General features: G+C 42.0%; 1 protein-coding gene across 8 annotated transcripts in view; it reads right to left on the bottom strand.

Moving 5' to 3' along the window:
* Positions 1 to 196: 196 nt before the first annotated feature.
* Positions 197 to 17,843, bottom strand: part of MAPKBP1 (mitogen-activated protein kinase binding protein 1) — a 101,479-nt gene continuing 83,832 nt past the window's right edge. For 5 of the 8 annotated variants that reach the window (XM_038139387.1, XM_038139392.1, XM_038139389.1 and 2 more), the window contains 9 exons: positions 17,440 to 17,676; positions 16,307 to 16,476; positions 14,570 to 14,715; positions 13,962 to 14,132; positions 13,002 to 13,080; positions 11,152 to 11,462; positions 9,278 to 10,339; positions 5,998 to 6,083; positions 197 to 4,988 (listed from right to left, as the gene is read on the bottom strand). In XM_038139387.1, the coding sequence (XP_037995315.1) occupies positions 4,695 to 4,988; positions 5,998 to 6,083; positions 9,278 to 10,339; positions 11,152 to 11,462; positions 13,002 to 13,080; positions 13,962 to 14,132; positions 14,570 to 14,715; positions 16,307 to 16,476; positions 17,440 to 17,676 (2,556 nt within the window). In that variant the 3' untranslated portion in view covers positions 197 to 4,694. The remainder of the gene's footprint in view (positions 4,989 to 5,997; positions 6,084 to 9,277; positions 10,340 to 11,151; positions 11,463 to 13,001; positions 13,081 to 13,961; positions 14,133 to 14,569; positions 14,716 to 16,306; positions 16,477 to 17,439; positions 17,677 to 17,843) is intronic. The other 3 variants (XM_038139393.1, XM_038139395.1, XM_038139394.1) reach the window with 3 other exon arrangements.

Genomic DNA, 17,843 nt, shown 5'->3' with positions numbered 1-17,843 from the left:
AGTCGCGCAGCTCGGTAACAAATGGTCACGTTTTATTGAAATAGTTTAAGACACGAAGTACAAATGGATACAGAGTTAAAAAACAGCTCCCGGGGAAGCCTCACAGTGAAAAAAAAAAAAAAAAACAACCCAAAAAAACCCCAAAAAAACAAAAAAAACCCCAAAAACAAAAACAAAAAACCCTAACAAAAAACAACCAACAAAAGGAATTTTTATTATTTCCCCAAATAATAATTAAAAAATAAAAGACAAAGTATTATTTTACCTAAAGCCGAAAGTATAAAAACACGCATTCATAAATAAAGCAGGAAGGGGTTTGTTTGTGTTTTAAAGGAGCGAAGGAAAAGGGCAGTGCAGGAAGGGGGAGCAGGGGTGAGGAGGCGCCGGCCCGGAGCGCGGGCGCAGCGGGGCCGCTCATGGCTTGTCCCGAACGCGGCTGCCCCGCGCGCGTCCCCGTGTGACACGAACACAGCCCCAGCCGCCCCGTGTCCTTCCCACGCACGACCCGGACTTACACAGAGAAGGAACCACCTGCTCTCTCGGGGGCTGCTAGAAGACCTGTCTACCATTTCAATGAGGTTTTTGTCATTTAGTGTCTTGGATGCTACACATCCAACGGGCTGGGGGGAAGACACCGTATACATGCATGAATTTACCAAGGGTGTTTAAATACCTGCATTTCACTTTTTTTTTTCTAATATATAATTATATACATACTCGTTTTTCTTAAAAAATTAAGTTGGTATGTTTCTACTCCCAGAAAGAAACGTCCCAATTCCTCTGAGTCATGATGAAGTCTGCAAAAGGGGGAGGCTGGGGAGGGTGCTGCTGTAAGGCCATGCCCCAGTCATCACCTGGGAGGTGGCATGGAAAGGAGAGGACAACCTGAGAGAGGAGGTGGAAGAACGGTGGACTCCCATACACACAGCTCCTGAGTGCTGCTGAGGGATGGGGAGGATGAAGGTGTTACCTGCTTGCAGCAGCAAATACAAGTTTGCTGCCCTTTCAGGTTGCAGCCCTTCCTACTGTCCCAATTCAAAAGAGCCCTTAAACAAACTGAGGGGTTCCACAGGCAAAGCAGCACTTATTTGCAAGACGGACAAGATACCTAAAACTTCTCATTTTGACCAGGAATGTTGGGTTGAAGAGGGAAAAATATATGTAAAGAGGATAGGTAAATCCAAATTATTTTTTCAGGCTTTATGTTAAACAAATAACTTACCATAATACAGGTTCTTGCTGTGCCTATGCTAGCACCCACACAAACCAGTAAGAGGGATCACAAACCATTAAGAGGGAGAGACTCAAATTTATTACCTCCTCTGACAAGCCTCTTGACTTCCCAGGCAATTTCCCATTCATTATTTCTCTACTCGGCCCAATAGACAGCCTGCAGTGAATCATGTTCACAAGGTGCAAATGCAATGCATTTATGCTTTTTGCTCTGTAAACTAAAGGTTTAAGGAATATTTCCTACTGCCAGCAATAGGAAGTTAGCAGGGAACAATTAGTTAGATCAGTCTTAAATTACAAAGAGCAACACTATCCCCTCACCCCTCTAAGCAACAAACTTGTGGCACCAGCTTCGCCTTTACTGGGCTTCAATCAATTCAAAACATCAAAGCCTGAACGAACAGCTCATGACTTTGCCATTTAAGAGAAAAAAATAGTTGCTTAGAGAACAGTTGCAAGAGAAGAAGCAAGAGGCTCAATAGAATGTATTTAAAAACAAACTCTTTCCCATTCGTCCTTCAATTACATATCACCATCTCCAAGTCCTATATCTACTTTCCTGAAGCCTTTTGGTATTGTATCATTCACAGGTATTGGCCAAATGGTGTTCTTCAGACCAAGACTGTCTCTACTTCTACTGTTTTCCTAAGTCTCCTACATACACTGTTCTAAATTTATGTTAAACTACACAACCATTCTCCAACAGATCTACTTGCCCAACACTTTTCTCGCCATCATTCTGATCAGATTTTACCTCTGGTTCCTGTATACAGCCATGACCCCAAGTAAAATCCATTCCAGGAAACAAAACTCACTCTGATCAGCTTAAAAATCAGATTTGCTTCACACAACTTATTTCCAAGGAGCTTTGTTTCATATCTTTATGCCAGCTTTTCTGGTTGTTGCCCTTTACTTTCATGGTCGTTTCATTCTCGCCACTTGGTTCTTCTTATCATCTCTGACCTTTTTGTCACTACCTCAATGTTTAAATAATAAAATGGTATAAAATTGCACAAGGAAGTAATATAAAGGACCCTCAAACCATTATCAACAGTACCAAAATATACCTGGGTTCAAGGGGCTGCCATTTTTCCTGAGTGTCTTGTGGCCCCAGTACAGCAAGAAATTCCCTGCATACTAGGACATATGTTCACAGTCTGAAAGTGGAGGAACCGGTCACCTCAAAAGCAAGCTTGACCCACACTAACTCCCATCACAGACCCAACATTGTGTGACTGTTATCACACATTCCACACCTGGCATCTCCAGCTCACCTTTTCACTGCCAGAAACTTCCTCTCTGGATTCCAACTTGCCTTATTTTGCAAAACCTATCTGTGCAAGAGGACCTGCCCATGGGACTGAGCACACCAGCTGATTCAGCAGAATACAGTGCAGAGACAGGACTAGAAAACAACCCCTTTAAAGTTTCAGTACAAGCCCATGGGAGGAAAAGTTAGTAAGGACACCTGAAACATGATTAGGCAGATTTCAATTACAGGCAGAAGGAGCTGGAAAGCTCTCAAAGTGTTTCCCATACTGCCATGTCCTGAAGCACACAACAGTGATCAGGCAGCAAACCTGTTAGGGGAGAGACAGAACTGCAGATTATCAGCCCTAGAGTTACTCAGGAGAAACAGGTTGTCCTATGCCAGTCTGGCCAGACCAGCAGAAAAAAGGCTGCACTGCAGATCTGCAGTCACAGAAAGACAAGTCAACAGACCGCATTTCCAAGTGCCACAGGGTTTCTCCAGCAGCCAGGACAGTAAAATGAAAAAAACCTGCTTCCACCCTGTAACCTCTGTAATCAAGTGATGCAGCCTGGCTGCCTCTGACTGACTTCCACAGATGCTAGCAGTCTCTCTCCCATGAAATTCTTGTTGCTTGCATTAGTTTTATGAGCTTGGATTACACTGCGCTGTCTTAAAATAAATGCAAGACAGACTGGAGATGCAAGAAATAAAACACTTTGTGTATTTTCCCCTATTGTTGAAAGGAGTGGGAGTAAGGGGGAAGGTGCTGAAGAATTTCATTGGTTTAAAATTGTTTTTCTTAGCTTATATCATTCACCTAAAAAAACATCACTGGACAATTTTAAGCCACAAAACACACAAGTCAGCATGGATTTAGAGAAGTTCCACAGGGCAAGAAGAATATTGCACATACAAATGCAAGAAGAGAAGATTCTGTTTCTCAGACCAGAAATTCATTAAAAGCAAAGAGGCTAGAGGCAGGGGAAATGCTGGTCATCACACCCCAAAATATCTCATTTGAAGTTCTTAGGAAATAATTTTGTGAGGGGATTTGAAATAGCTTTACAAAAGGTAAAAGAATCCCAGCTTTCTTGTGATGTAAGTGTTCTGTCTTCATGTAAAGGCAAGGAGAAAACATATTCCTATCACAGTGAAATGAACAAATGACACAGATGAGCCATGTCACTGAAGATCTTTCAAACCCATAGTGACACTGTACAAGATGGAAACCAGCTTTTCCATGTCACTTCTCCAAAAATATATCATAACAAATCATTCAATTCCTAATCATGAAAGCTGGCTGAAACAAACTTTTGTATTGTATCTAAATCCAATTTTTAAAATGTCTGCAGAAAACCCAGTCTGAAGTATTCAAATTTCAGATTAAAAATACCACTGATGAATTCATAAAGTAATCTCCAAAGCATGGCCCAAGGGATACAGAGCCTTTCCCTGGAGGGGGATGCAGATAAGCTGCGGTGTGGGGACTATTTTGACACAATGGGAAAGCAGACAGGGTTGTCATAACAACAGCAGGATTACTGCAGGGAACAAAACCAAGGCAGGAAAAGCAAGAACAGCAAGAAAAGATCTAAGCAGAGAACAGTTCATTAATTGCACAGACACTCCAGCCTGTCTCCCTGTTGGGGATTTATAATACAGAGATTGTTTCTCGCTGGGATATGGCAAAGGGATTGACAGTTTTTTTTAAAGGACAAAGGTAACAGCCACAAATGTGGCATAGAGCAACAGTCAAGAGAAATAAATTAATAAATAAACCCATAAAAAGTCTGATTCTTGATTCTTATGAAGTCTTGGAGAGGAAGGGATTGGCTTCACATTGACCTTTGCTTTTAGTCAGCAGTTCAGAATTTCTTGGATAAACTGGATTTTCTTTGTATTTTTAGGTGTCAACATCCTGACCTCCTGGCTATGAAGAAATTTCAAGGCAATTTCTCCAAACTCCTCTTTCAAGACTTTGTTTAGAGACAGGAAGTTGAAGACCATTGGGAAACAAATATTAAAACTGTGGCCAGCACATTGGTAAGAATTGGAACAAGTCACTTGTTGGAGCCTGAGGAAATCAATTTATAAAGGTATCGCCACCAGCCCTAGACCAGCTGATGGTAGCATTGGTCTGAAGTTCTCTCTGTGGTCCTCTTCTTGTGATTATTTCTGTGTATTCACAAACACCTGAAAGCCACCCCTCTTAGAGTTTTTTGTCCATGCGTCGTTCCACAGCTTGCAGCAACAGCTCCGAGTACTGTTCCAACAAAGCGAGTGTCTGCTCATCTCCCAAACTCTTGGGACTCGGTAGATTGGCACCACACCCCTCATTCAGTGGGCTAGTGTTATCTTGTGCCTTCACCAGTGCCTCCTTGTCTTTTGGAAGTCCTTCTGCATCCTTCAGAGAGTCCAATTCTTTCTTCATGGAGGAGAATGTTTCTGTCAGGAGGCCTGCTATTTTATCTTTGTCAGTAGAAGATTCCATATCATTTAGTACCTGAAAACAAAGAGGAGGGGAAAACAAGGAATGCATTGGGGTTCAGGTAGAGCATCATGTAAGCAATTTTAGCCCTTTAGGGAAGTGAAGCCATAAAAACTTGCAGACCAATCAAGTCTACTTTTCTTCAACATTTGAGACTGCCCATTTAGACATACAGCAGCGCAGGCATCCAATACTCCCTAGCTGCACAAAATCCAGAGGCATTAGTCCAATAGGACAGAGATGGGAAGCACATTTTTGGGCAGTGTTCCTCTTATAGTGGGCCTAAAGAGGTACTGTGTTTCCCAGCTGCAGCACAGGGCCACAGTCTCCAGTCCCTCCTGTCTGCCAAATGCAGCTGGTCCCAGGAACAGAGCAAGGTCAGAGAGCTAATGCAAGTGCTGTGGTCAGAACTACAGAGGACCACGTGGCAGATGCTCACCATCAAAGTCTTATGCTCATTGCAGGAGACCTGACAGACCAGCACTAAGCAAAGAACAAAGGGCTGTTATATTGCTCTGCACGTAACTCTGGTCCAGACATGAGAGGGACAAGTGAACAGCTGCATGTTCTTCTCACAGCTGGATTCCCATGGTATCCCACATTTGCTAATCCTTTTCCCAGGCATCAAAGACAAAGAACAGATGGGGTAATAAAACTCAAAGCTCCTGTAATATTTCATATCTCTGAAATACTGTATAACCATTAATTAATTCCCTAATACGCCTTTGAAAAAGAGCATACTGTTATCTTCAGTTTACAGATAGGCTAAACAGACTGAAAACTTAATTGATTTGCTCAGAGTACCAAAGCAAACCATTAGAAAATCCAAGAGTTAGAAATCAGGAGCTCCTGGTTCAAGTTGAAGGTGCAGTCAATTGGACAGCCAGACAGCTTGTGTCACTGAACACACAGTCAAGAGAACACCTTGAGGCAGCAAGCACTTACTCTCTGTGTAAGATGCCTGTGGGCTGTAAAGCCCAGCTCCTGTACCAGAGTATGTGTGTGAGGTCACTCAGTCACTCACCCTGCGGTAAAGGTGAAGGGCTCTGCGCATGCTGTCCTGGAGCTCGGACACCACGTGCTCACACTGCTCTATGCTGATGCCCGGCTCTGGAGGGAGGAAAACATAAAAGCACAAATTAAGGCACTGTCCATAACCTCACTGTTTGGTAAGAAAACAGGTTTTTTAATGCATATCTGAAAGACCACACACATACAACTTGTCATTCAATATTTAGGGCTGGTTTGAGCAATTTATTAAATAGACATATTCTGTATGAGCTTTCCTTCATACTAACTAGACATGCTGCTTGCTTCAAACACCCTTATTTTTCCAGTCTTTAGACTCCCCAAAATCAGCAGTTTTTCCTCAGATTGCACATTTTTGTTACAGTCACAGTCACAGATTACCCATGTGATTTCCAATTACAATTACAGCCATGTTTGCATGAGGGCTTCCAGTGGCAAGAGGGACTGATCCAAGGAGCCTCTAATTTAGCTTCTACCTATTTAGAAATTTACAAGCTTCCCCTCATGCATCCTTCTGCACAGTGTATTAAAAGCACAGAGGATGATGGATTATACTGAATTATTGCAATGTTCTCTAGTGAGGACTGAGTTCCAGAGGAGCTGTGACAAGCAAGCTCAGTCAGAATGGAATTGCATTGCTGAGCAACCCATGACATACACTGCTGATACACCATAATCCAAAACCAAAAAATAAAAGCAAGCAACTGAAGGATAGCATCTTCTGCCTGTCTCCACCATGTATTATCTCCAAAACATGAGTTGAAGGCCTGCAATCTTTATACAATAAATACTTTCATGAGTTAGACATAAACCATGAACAAAGACATAGACACACAAACACAATCTTCAATTTGCTAAGGCCTGGATAAAGGACATTCAAGTTTCTTTAGTTACCCAAGCCTAAAATTTTGTCACATTAGCACTGTTATTTCTGCAATTCTAAGAACACTATCTTTGAACAGACTGGAGAGGACCTAAGCTAATTTTATTAATACATCTAGATGACGCATAAACAAATACAGCTAGAAAAATGTCTACTTATACATAAACAAAAACATCTACAAAGAACAAAGGGGCATAAACAAATCCTTCCATCTGTATCCTTTGATCCTAAATCACCCGTGGAGTCTGAGGACAGTGGGCTTCAGTGCAATCCAAGATTCTTGATTTCTGCCCCCCTCCTTCCCTCTTTATGTTTGAAACCCAGCTGTTTCTTTTAATTTCTCTTTTCTGGATTTCTCCTCTGATCATTGTTTTCATGCTGGTCTCCAGCTCTGGGAGGCTCCAGTCAGGAGAAAAGCATTTATATTAGGTGTTGTGATCTAAGTAAAAGGCATTTTCTGCCTCTCGGGTGTGCGGAGCAGAGCTCTTCAGAAACCAGCAGAGAATATTAAACACAGCAACAGTATTAAGCACATCTACAGCATTTTAACTGTAGATGTCAAAATGCTTTAATAAGAACAATTAAGTCTCTTTATTTGCAGCTGTTATACAAGCAGGAAATGGAAGGACAGAAAAATTAAGTGGAAATCCAAAGTAGCAGTGCAAGTCAGAAGCAGAACAAGTCCCTATCAACCCTACAGTTTTCATCTAAACTGTCGCATTGTGATTCCCAGAAGCCACAGTAAGTTGTTCACAGCAATAGCCAACTTGGATCTAAACAGCTTTTCCATCATCTACCACTAAAAATTTGGGAAATGTGGTCTGCAAGAAGCTTAAGGCTGACAGCTGCTTACTGAGAAAAAACCCATTGCGATCCACAGTGCTATATCATTCTAACTCACTAAAGGATGCTGTTAAATATTCTGTCAGGGTGTGCTATGTCTTGGGAGTTGTTAAAAAAAAATACTGAAAAAAACCTTGCTCTTTATCTGTGCTAGCTGTGTTAATTCTGCAAACTGACCAAAAACCATTTGCTATGTAGCCTGATTCGCAGTTCTAGAAGAGAAAACTCAGCCTAAAGAGCACAGACAACTACAATTCTGCTGTAGAATGTGATTCCACAGCTTCAGGCTGCATCTGGTACTAGAAGAAACCTCACCCCTGTAGGGGGAGGGTCTAAAAATTTCAGTTGCTCTCACTATTCTTCAGAGCAGCAACAGTATGATAACTGCAGGTTCCTTGACAAAACATCGCATTTCCTGTTTTACATAATAGTGCTTCAATCTTAAGGTGTTTGATCCCTCTAGAAATGCAAAAAGAAAAATAACAATGCATCAAAACCACGTTAAACCTTCTGCAATGTTTTGGTGCAGAAATATTGTGGTTAACCATATTGTGTTGCACCATTCTCATGAATGGTGCAACAGCCTGGCACCACAGAAGGTACTTGATCACAGGATTACAGAGCTATCCCTTCTCAGATATGAGTAAGAACAGCATAACAAAAGGAATAAAAGCTGTATAGCCCCTTAAGGTACAAGCTATCAGTGCAGTGGTTAACATTCAGCTTTCTAATGCACAACTCAGAAACGTGTATTTCCTTTCTGATTGTGACACAAAAGAAAAACCTCAGGAGATGGTATGGAACTAAACAGTGCCATAAACTCTGCCACTGGAGGTTTTCCTGCTTTGGAAAGCAGGATTTCTGCTTCAGTTTGAACTCATCTGCTAGTTCTCATTTGATTGAATTACCTTAAACTGAGACCTGTAACAAATCTTACAGCTGTTTTCAGCTGGTAAGTTTTTCATCTTGTACACCTTTTTCTCCAAACTAGAGATAATCCAAAAATTAATGCACATTTTTTATGTTCAAACCCTGCACATATTCAGTTTGCAGACATGTCCTCAAAGCAGGTGATAACAGCACAAAGACCTGCTTGCTCTCACAGGTAGCTACAGCAAGGAGCTCACTTTCATGAGCTTTATCTCATGGGAGAAAATTGTATGCAAACCTTTCTGGACCCTGCACACTTGCATAATAACAAAGGAAAGTTTGAGCTGCCTGGCATAACTTCACTGTCCGTATTACCTGTGCTTGCTTGGTTCTGTTAGCACATGTTTGCCTGCACCTTCATTTGCTGGCCAAACATGCTCCAAAAGGAGCGTGGGGGATGTAACCTACATACTTCAGGGGATTCCCAGCATATCAGCTTTTAGCATTGACCACAAAGAGGTTTGAGTCCCTAGGGGTAATTGTACAGCTAAATCACTGAAATCATGACAATTCTGAGGTCTACAAAATATTCAGCTAAGAAGGACTGTCAGACATAAGACCCAGAGGAAATGGAAACTCAAGACTGAGAAAAAGATGTTAGATTGAAGAAGTGTCTCACCATTGAGGGGATGGTTTATGGAACGAGACAGGTGCAGACAGGACGAGACAGGCCAGAAGCTGGACGTAAAGAAATGTGATGGGATCGTGAGGCGGTTCACAAAGACAGGAGACAGAAGGGGGAAGATAAGAGATGGGTATCCATGCACACCTGAGACCTGTGCCGAGGCAGTTATAGCTGTAGGAGACCTGGGCCTGATGGGGTCTAGTGGGCAAAGTCCAGGTTGGCTGTCTAGCACACAGGCGATGCCGGCGATCCGCTCCCTGCCCCTGGGCAGTGTGCTCTCAGGAGACCTTAGGTGCTGGCCCTCTGACACTTCCCTCAGTTTTAGACTAGGGACCCCTGGCTCATCCTGGCAATCTGTCCTTGAGACTGGATAATCCACTGGGCTCTCCTTAGCAAGTCCTGTTGAGACCTCTCTGCCAGGAACCAGAAACCCAGTGGTTTGGTTCTCCCTCTTGGAGGTTCGGACCTCAGGAAAAGAGGGTTTCTTTTTAGAGGCCCCAGCAGGTGACTGTGGAGACTGTGGCTCAAGCAGGGTTTTTGTTTTGGTAGTGGGTGAGAAGGAGGCCAGTGTGGGTCTATCAGGCAATGGCTTGGGAATGTCAAGAATCAGATGTGCTCGGTTTGATGATGCCAACTTGCTGTGGAAGGACTTGGGAGATGAGCAGTTTACAACTGGCTGGAGTGCAGGTTTCACTGGAATATTTTCTTTCACTGGCAGCTTAATCTTCTCAGCATCTGATGTGGAACTAAATTGTGTCTTCTCTGTCACTGGAGGACTAGTCCTCCCATCAGTCAACATTTCAGTGGAGCAACCAAGGTACAGATTTTCCCCTACAGATATGCTCCTTGACATCTTAGCCCGGAAGCTGGTTGTGGGGTTCATGTAGGACTTTGGTTTTGCAGCCCTGACATCTTTGGCCAGTAGAGCACCCGATCCATCCATCTTCAACATACTGGCTGATAACACCCTGCAATTGTTAGGTCTGGGATCCTTCTCAACCACCAAAAGAGTCTGAGGACGCTGCTTGGCAGAGGATATCACTCCTGGACCCTTATCTGTGAAAATTAAACAGATAAACATACCAAAAATAGACAAGAGCCTGCAGTGAATTCCTAAATTGGAATTTAACATGGCTCAGCTCAGCCCCTGTGAGATATGTACAAACATAACCACTAGTTCAGGTTAGTATCACCAAGCCTCAACAGCTTTCTTTTTTTGCCATCCCTCATCCTGCTCAGACAATGCTGCTTTCCTCATGAGAGAGATTTGTTCTTAACATCTATGCTCAGAAGACCTTGGGCCACTGTGACTCTTAAGAGAGAGGCCAGAAGAAGCACACAAAAACTTATATATGCTGTTGTGGTGATCATGTGGGGTGGGTTTTTTTTTTTTTTGTTGTTGTTGTTTTTGAAACAAACTTATTAACGGTTAGTGAGTTACTTGTTTCAAAAATAAGAGTTATTTCATACAGTGGACATGGATACAGTAAGCTCTCTGTTACTGTCTCTTCCCTCTTTCTCTCCTCCCCACCGTGGGGAGCTTCAGTCTTAGCTTGGAGCAACCACCCACAGCAAGGGAGAATATTTTTGCAAATACTTCATTTCACCCTTGCCAGTGCTTCTCTCACAGATGTCAAACTATCAGAGACTGATAATTAGAAGACCAGCATCTGCACTACAAATTTAAAATATTAAATAATATTTTAATTAATAATATTTGAAATATTTTCCCTTGACAGGCTAGGAGTTAGAAGACATGTAAAGCCTGTAGCTCAGAATGCAGAAAGACAAGCTTAATTTAAATCCTCCACCGAGATGTCCCCATTTCATTCTCGGCTTCATACCATCATTCCAACGTGTGTCCTTACCCTCATGCACGAGGTCATGCACTGACTGTGCCTTCCTCATGACTGCATTCCCAGGGCCTTCTGGAAAGGAGGCAATAACCCGTCCAGGAGCCATACCAACTCTGCTGGGCTCCAAAGCTGATCTGCGCTTTTTCTGCACACAGGGAGCTCGATTTGAATTTACATTCTCCAGGAGCTGGCTGTTCTCCGATGCATCACCAGGATGGCCACTGTCATTTTTTAACAGGTTTGGAGTAAACTGACTGGTCTGGGTTGGTGGCTCGATGGACTTTGAAACCAGTGTCAGATTGGATGAAGAGAGCGACAATCGTCTGAAGAATACAATAAAGAAATCCCAGTTAAAACAAGTAAGTGTGTTTCCCTGGATAGACAGGAACATGCATTAAGTTTCTCTGGAATTAAGAACTCCTCCCTGTCTGGATTTTTTTGAGTCAAAAATGCCCTAAGCTGTTACCAGTTAATTCTACTCAACCCTGCAAGCTCTGGTCTTCAGGCATTTGTCTACAGACTCTGCAATCAGAGATAGCACTGGGTTGCTGTTTCCAGGGAGGACACCATAAAAAGTGAAGACAAAGGAGAAGGAAAAATTCCAGGCATAGGAAAGACTGGGCAAAGTCAGGTCAGGTCTTTTCTCTCAGCTCACCTTACTAAAATTTAAATATTTTCAATTCTAAGATAACCCTAAGAGGAAGTAAATATGCTTTCCTAACATTATGAAAGCATAATGACTAGGCAAGCTGGTCAGTATCTCCAAGAGGAAAGCCTAATTTCCTCTTCCTCGCCACTTCAGACAAACACAGTGGGCTTACTTCAGAAAGGAAGTAACTTCCAGTCTGGCATGTTTAAACAGCTGAACAGATTCAAAGCCTAGAGGTTTTCATAAACAAAAACTACCTCCCTTGTTACATCTTTAGAGCACCAGTGACTTCCTTCACTCATCACTGCAACTCTCCAGAAGCTTACACAATAGCTACCATTGGTTTTCTTTCCAAATATACATGAGTCAGACTAAGAAGCATTCCTGACAGCAGCAACAGCAGCTGAATACAGCAATAACAAACAAATTTCCCTGCCATACTGAATCTGGACACAGCTGGTGAACCTTAGAAGATGTATTCAAATCTGCTCAGTCCAATATAATGAAATTCCTTCGAGCTAAGATTTTAAGTTGTCATTTTAGAAGAATACAGAAGTATTTGTTTGTTTTAAAATTTATGAACCCAAATCAACAAAAGCATTGACTTAATTTTTATTTTTTTTTTTAAATTTATTTGTTTTGTTGGGATTTTTTAAATAACAAGGAAAACAGCTTGCAGAGGCCTTTTGGAGTGCTTTAGGGTTGAGGGACTTTTGGAAGAATAATATCCCTGTGAGGCTTTTTGTGTGACACCAGAACACCCTGTGAAGGCATGGGACCAAGAAACAAAGCTGAGTAAGAAAGGACTGTAAAACAAAGGAAAAGTTGACAAATCTACTTTCATTGTCCAAGCTGAATGAAATGCAAAAGAATAAACAGAGCATAAACAGTGAAGAGTAAATTAGCGATTCCTCCAACTTAATCAACCAAGGCATAAATCATGAAACAATTAAGCACAGTGTTGAAAGAGGGAAAAGAACAAACAATAGTGTTACATTAGAATAAACAGAACAGCTAAAGTGATCCAGGATAACCTGTCCAAATCACAAGAGTCTGCAAACAGCCTGCCAAGGGCTGTGCTGACACTTTGCTGTGCCTAGGCACACCAAGGCCAGAAGTTTGTTCAGCTATTTTCACCCAGAACCTAGCGTGAGACCTACTCACATTAGCATAAATACACAGAGAGAAACACTCAAAACAAGCAGAGCCATACCTGAGAGCCGGGGACTGGGAAAGAAAGCGAGAGGAAATGCTGAGGGTTTCGGTTCTTTCCAGATTCCTACATGAGCCACCTAAAAATTTGGGTTAAAGGAGAAAGAAAAATGAGCAGTTTATTTACACAGCATTCTTTGTAAATTTTCTTATCATAGAGACTATCAAGTGTTCCCTGATATCCAAGGGGATTTTTTTAAGCTGAACCCACAGAGAATGAAATAGTTGTATTTCCTTTGCCTTTAGTGTCCTACTTAGATTACTCTGCCTTAAGCTGCTACTCTCCCTAAGGGTACGCCTCCTCCTTTTTTGCTTCCCTTTGTGTCCTATCCTGCATATAGGACTGAGGCACTGGCATGAAGCAGAAAACAAACACATCAAAGAGGAAAAAAAATAAAAGGAAAAATAAAAAAGAACCCGAAAAACTCACATAGATATTGTTGCCTGCAATCATTATAAATTCTAAAAAGATATGCTTTGTTCTGGAGTTGGTCGATAAAGACAAACCAGCTCCTTTGCCACTCTGATGTCTCCTCTTATTCTCTCTCTCCACCCAGCTTTTCAGCCTTTTCTTTTGTGACACTGGCTATGCCTTGATGCACCGCTAGAGGCCACTGCGTGTCACCTTTGCGGGGGGGAACGCGCCGGCTATACCTTCCTTTACAACAGGCAAAAACAGTCCGGGAGCAATGTAACAGCTCTTTAGGATTCCAGGGACAATTCTTAACACAAACTGACACAGAACCCAGTCTCATCTACACAAATTAACACACAGACCGATGAAGTTAAGAGACGTCACTCTTCTTTAAGCCTCTTACGCTGTTTTCTATTTTTTCCCCCTCTCCCCATATACACACACATCCATGAAAGCCTAGCAGAACTTGTAGCCTGTTTTGGTTTATACAGGGGAAAAATCAAGAGTGACCTTACAAAGTCCCCCACTGAAAATATAGAGATGTACCTTTTCCATCAGTGTTGCTCAGGGTCCCAAAATGCTCCTTGAGGAACTTTTCCTGATCAGGTATCTGAGGAATTTCTCCCTCAGGCATGCTAGTACCCACATCCTCCTCTCCTTCTTCTCCCTCCAGGTCTGAAACACCATCTACACTTAGAGGCTCAGTGCCTTCAGAATCTGGTAAAAGGCAAAAAACCCCCAGTGCTGTAAAAACTAGATCAGAGTAACATTAGCCAAATTTAAAAAAAAAAAAACAAAAACAAAAAACCAACAAATCAACACAGATGCTAAATTGAATCTAGAATGTTAAAGTCAGTCAGCATTACATGCGGTAATTCTCTAATCTAACGTAGCTTACAAACAGCACAGCCTATGGCATAATCAGTACTAAACCTGCCTCCTTGGCTAGCAAGGTAAGAGAAAGCCAAAGGTGCACAAGGAAAGAAGGAAAGTGCATCAACTCCTGCTTCTACAGTGGCTTCATTGAGGTGTCTGTTCAAATGCCCCTGAATCTGTACAGCAGCACCAGTGTGACTAAGAGGAGTGTGACCTCAGGTAAGCTCACTAAGAGCTCACGGATAAATAAATACATTTATAATGGCTTTGCATCTTACCTTCATTCGGGTGGTCTGGGCTGGACAGACGGCTGCTGCTGTAATCTACAGAGCAGGCACTATCTGGACTGTGTTTGTCTGGGCATCCATTACTGTGATAACCTCTACAGAGCTTCCCATGGGGCAATGCTTTTACCTGGAACTCACTACAAGAGAGACAGGAAGATACAGCACTAAAAGACATATTTGTTTACATGTAAAGAAGCACATTTTAACTTAATAAGGCCTTACCTGTGTTAGTAACACCTTTTATTACAAATGTAAGGCTTTAAAGAGAAAAAGAAGTTGATTTTTCTCATCATAATACAGTACATTTTTTGCATTTCATTAAGCTTGGACATGGAAGTCCCAAGGGGACTGTCTGATTTTCTGGGCGTTGTCAGTTCCCATGATTACCAGGCACCAGCAGCACTCTGCTCTGGCTTGATTTCCAGCACAGGTGAGGAACAAAGTTTACATGATGAAAAAGGGACTAAAACCAGGCCTACACCTGCAGGAGAGAAACTCCAGTTTGCCATAGATTTAAGCTCTAATACATTTTTTTTCCCATGTTCATGACCTGCTTCTTTGGGCAAATTCTGTGATGCAAAATAGAAGATTCTGGCTTTGAGAAAGACTAATTTACTGAAGAACATTGTACAAAAATACAATCTTGTATGAAAGGGTTACTGACTTCTGTTATGATTTCATGGAATTTATTTTGTCAAATGTCACCAGCACTGCTCTTTTGCCTGATGCCTAAGGACTTCTGTTTTCCACTTTTTGAAATACTTAGGTTTCAAATGTACTCCAAGGCAAAGTAGGATGCAGAAGTCAATCAACAGAACTGAATGGCAACTACCCCTGGCAGCTCCCATGTGCTGTAAACATTGCCATGTGTCCAGTCTGTATCCAACATCACCAGAGGGTCTCCCTTTCTTACATGATGGAGCAGCACATGGGTCTACTCCGTTCAAATGTTATCATCACAAAATTAAAAATTAAAAATAACCTAGGTGAAACCTAGCAGCCTCAACTGCAAAATCTTGGCATGCACTCTTGCTTGAAAGTCTGTCTAAAGCTAACAGCCCTGCTCTCTGTAACATGACAGAAAACAAAGGAAATTAAACAGCTACTACCATCAGGTTAAGAGGGGAAGGGAAGAACAAAATTCAGGGAAGAAAAATAAAAGGGAGTACAGAAAAATAAACTATGTAAAATTAAAACAGAAGAAACAGCAGAGGAATAAAAAAGGTCTCCACTGTCTCCAATGTCCTTTTTAATTCCATCTGTATTGAGCAATTCATTCTATTTCCCATAGAAGAGTAATCACACTGTGTTTACTAAATTCTTGCCCAATTTTCATAAATAGGTGTCCTGTCATTTCTCCTGGGTAGGCATTTCACTGCCACATCTGTGTCACTGTCAGTGAGTTTACCAGCTTCCAAGTTTTTGCTTGCTATTTTCAACCCAGATAAGGGAGAAAGCAAAAAGGCTACTCTCAAGTTGTTTACTCAACAAAAAAAAACTTGGAGGAGACTGCTAATGTGCAGTTCCCTCAGAGGAAAATTATTTTAATGGTGCCTTCTTAGTTTCATAGTTTCATATTCCTCTAGCATCCATCTGACATAAAACTCTGAGCTAAACATGCCTGACATCAATTAGGCAGTAAGTCAAGTCATCAAAGTTACCACACAAACTCAAGAAAACCAGAATAGAAACATCTGAGCCATGCACAGCAGAGAGCGTATTTTTAACCTGCTAGAGTCTGTGGGATGGATTTCATCTTGCTCAGGGTAGATAACACATTCCTCACTCTCAGAAGGTTCCAGTTCCTGAGAGAAAATCCCCTCTTCACAAGACACAAGCCGAATCACTTGGGGTCGAGCACAAGACCCGTTATCTTGGGGAGGTATTGAGCTGCCAACCTGGTTTAATGAAAAAGAGAAAAACTAGATATTACCAGTGTTTTACCTTACATCAGAAAGTGCTGTGCAGGACTAGAAAGTATGCATTATAGCACAGAATATGTTCAGCAATCTGAGATAAGAAAATACAGCAATCCTATGTCTTTTCTGTTCCTTATTTATTAAACTTGTCAGACTACTGCTGTACTTGTCTGGTTTGTTTCCTGTTTGCAATTCCCTAAAGTTCTCTGGTAAAGTACTCTTTGATCACACATCAGGAGTGTAAGCCACGTGGCAGCAGGTTCTTCCATTACCTTCTATAGACTGATCGGACAATTCACAAAACTGGGGCCATTTCAGCTCAAAAACTGAATTACTGCACACAACAATCTGAATCCTCTTCTCAGTCACACAGTTATAGGGGAGGGAAAACTTCTAATGAAGCTAGGCACTGGACAGACTGCTGCTGGAAAATAGGCACTAGCTTTCGGAGGATGAGCACACATTGATCTTTGTATTGATGGGTCACAGCTAGTAAAGACAATCTAACACTCATCTAGCATAGCCAACAACTAAGGGCTTCATGTGAGCTGCATTCCAATGGTTACTGGAGTCAAGAAACTGCATCCCAGTAGAATGAGCTAACAGGTTACCAAGTTTTTACACACCAGTATCTCCAAGCTCAACTTCTCAGCTTGTTTTTGACATAAATATTTAAAGAGCTAAAAGAAAACATGAGGTCTTCCTGCCATTGAAGAGAAACCTTCACCCCATACAATCTCTGCGATAAGACAGCAGAATCACACATTGCAGGAGTATTAATTACAATAGAGTTATCTAAAAAAATTCCTCAAAAGTCATTTAGAAGACCTTTAACAATAAAAAGAATAGCCTCAGGTGGTAGTAAATGTAGGTAATAACAAATAGATGCAAGACAGACACATTCAGATTGGGTTCCCCTCCTCAGAGCAGTACTGCCCTTACTTTGTTGATGTGCACAGGAAGGTCAGTGTGCTCTTCTCTGTCGTCCCCATTGCTGTTTTGAGACAGCGAGTCTCGACTTGGAGAACGGGAAACAGAGAAGGACTCCAGCTGGCGCAGGTCAAGCATGGATTTCACAGTCATCTCTATGCTGCTGGTTGGCTGGGACCAGCGCCCACGCTGCCGGGGCATCTTGCTCATTGGTGCCTCTGAGCGCTGGATTGCTGCTATCTCTTTGGCCTGAAGGAAATTAAAACACAGACTATCTTAGAGACTGAGTTTGGCTGATGGAAAAACAGGAGAAAAAACACAAGAAACACAGAAAAATATAATTATGTCCATCTCAATAAAAGCCTCAAAACTGTCCAAGAGAGAGCCTGAAAGGGCACCTTTAATCATAAAGCATC

This window comes from Motacilla alba, chromosome 5 (genome assembly GCF_015832195.1).
Source record: "Motacilla alba alba isolate MOTALB_02 chromosome 5, Motacilla_alba_V1.0_pri, whole genome shotgun sequence".
Lineage (NCBI taxonomy): Eukaryota > Metazoa > Chordata > Aves > Passeriformes > Motacillidae > Motacilla > Motacilla alba.
This window is presented reverse-complemented; position numbering and strand designations above follow the sequence as displayed.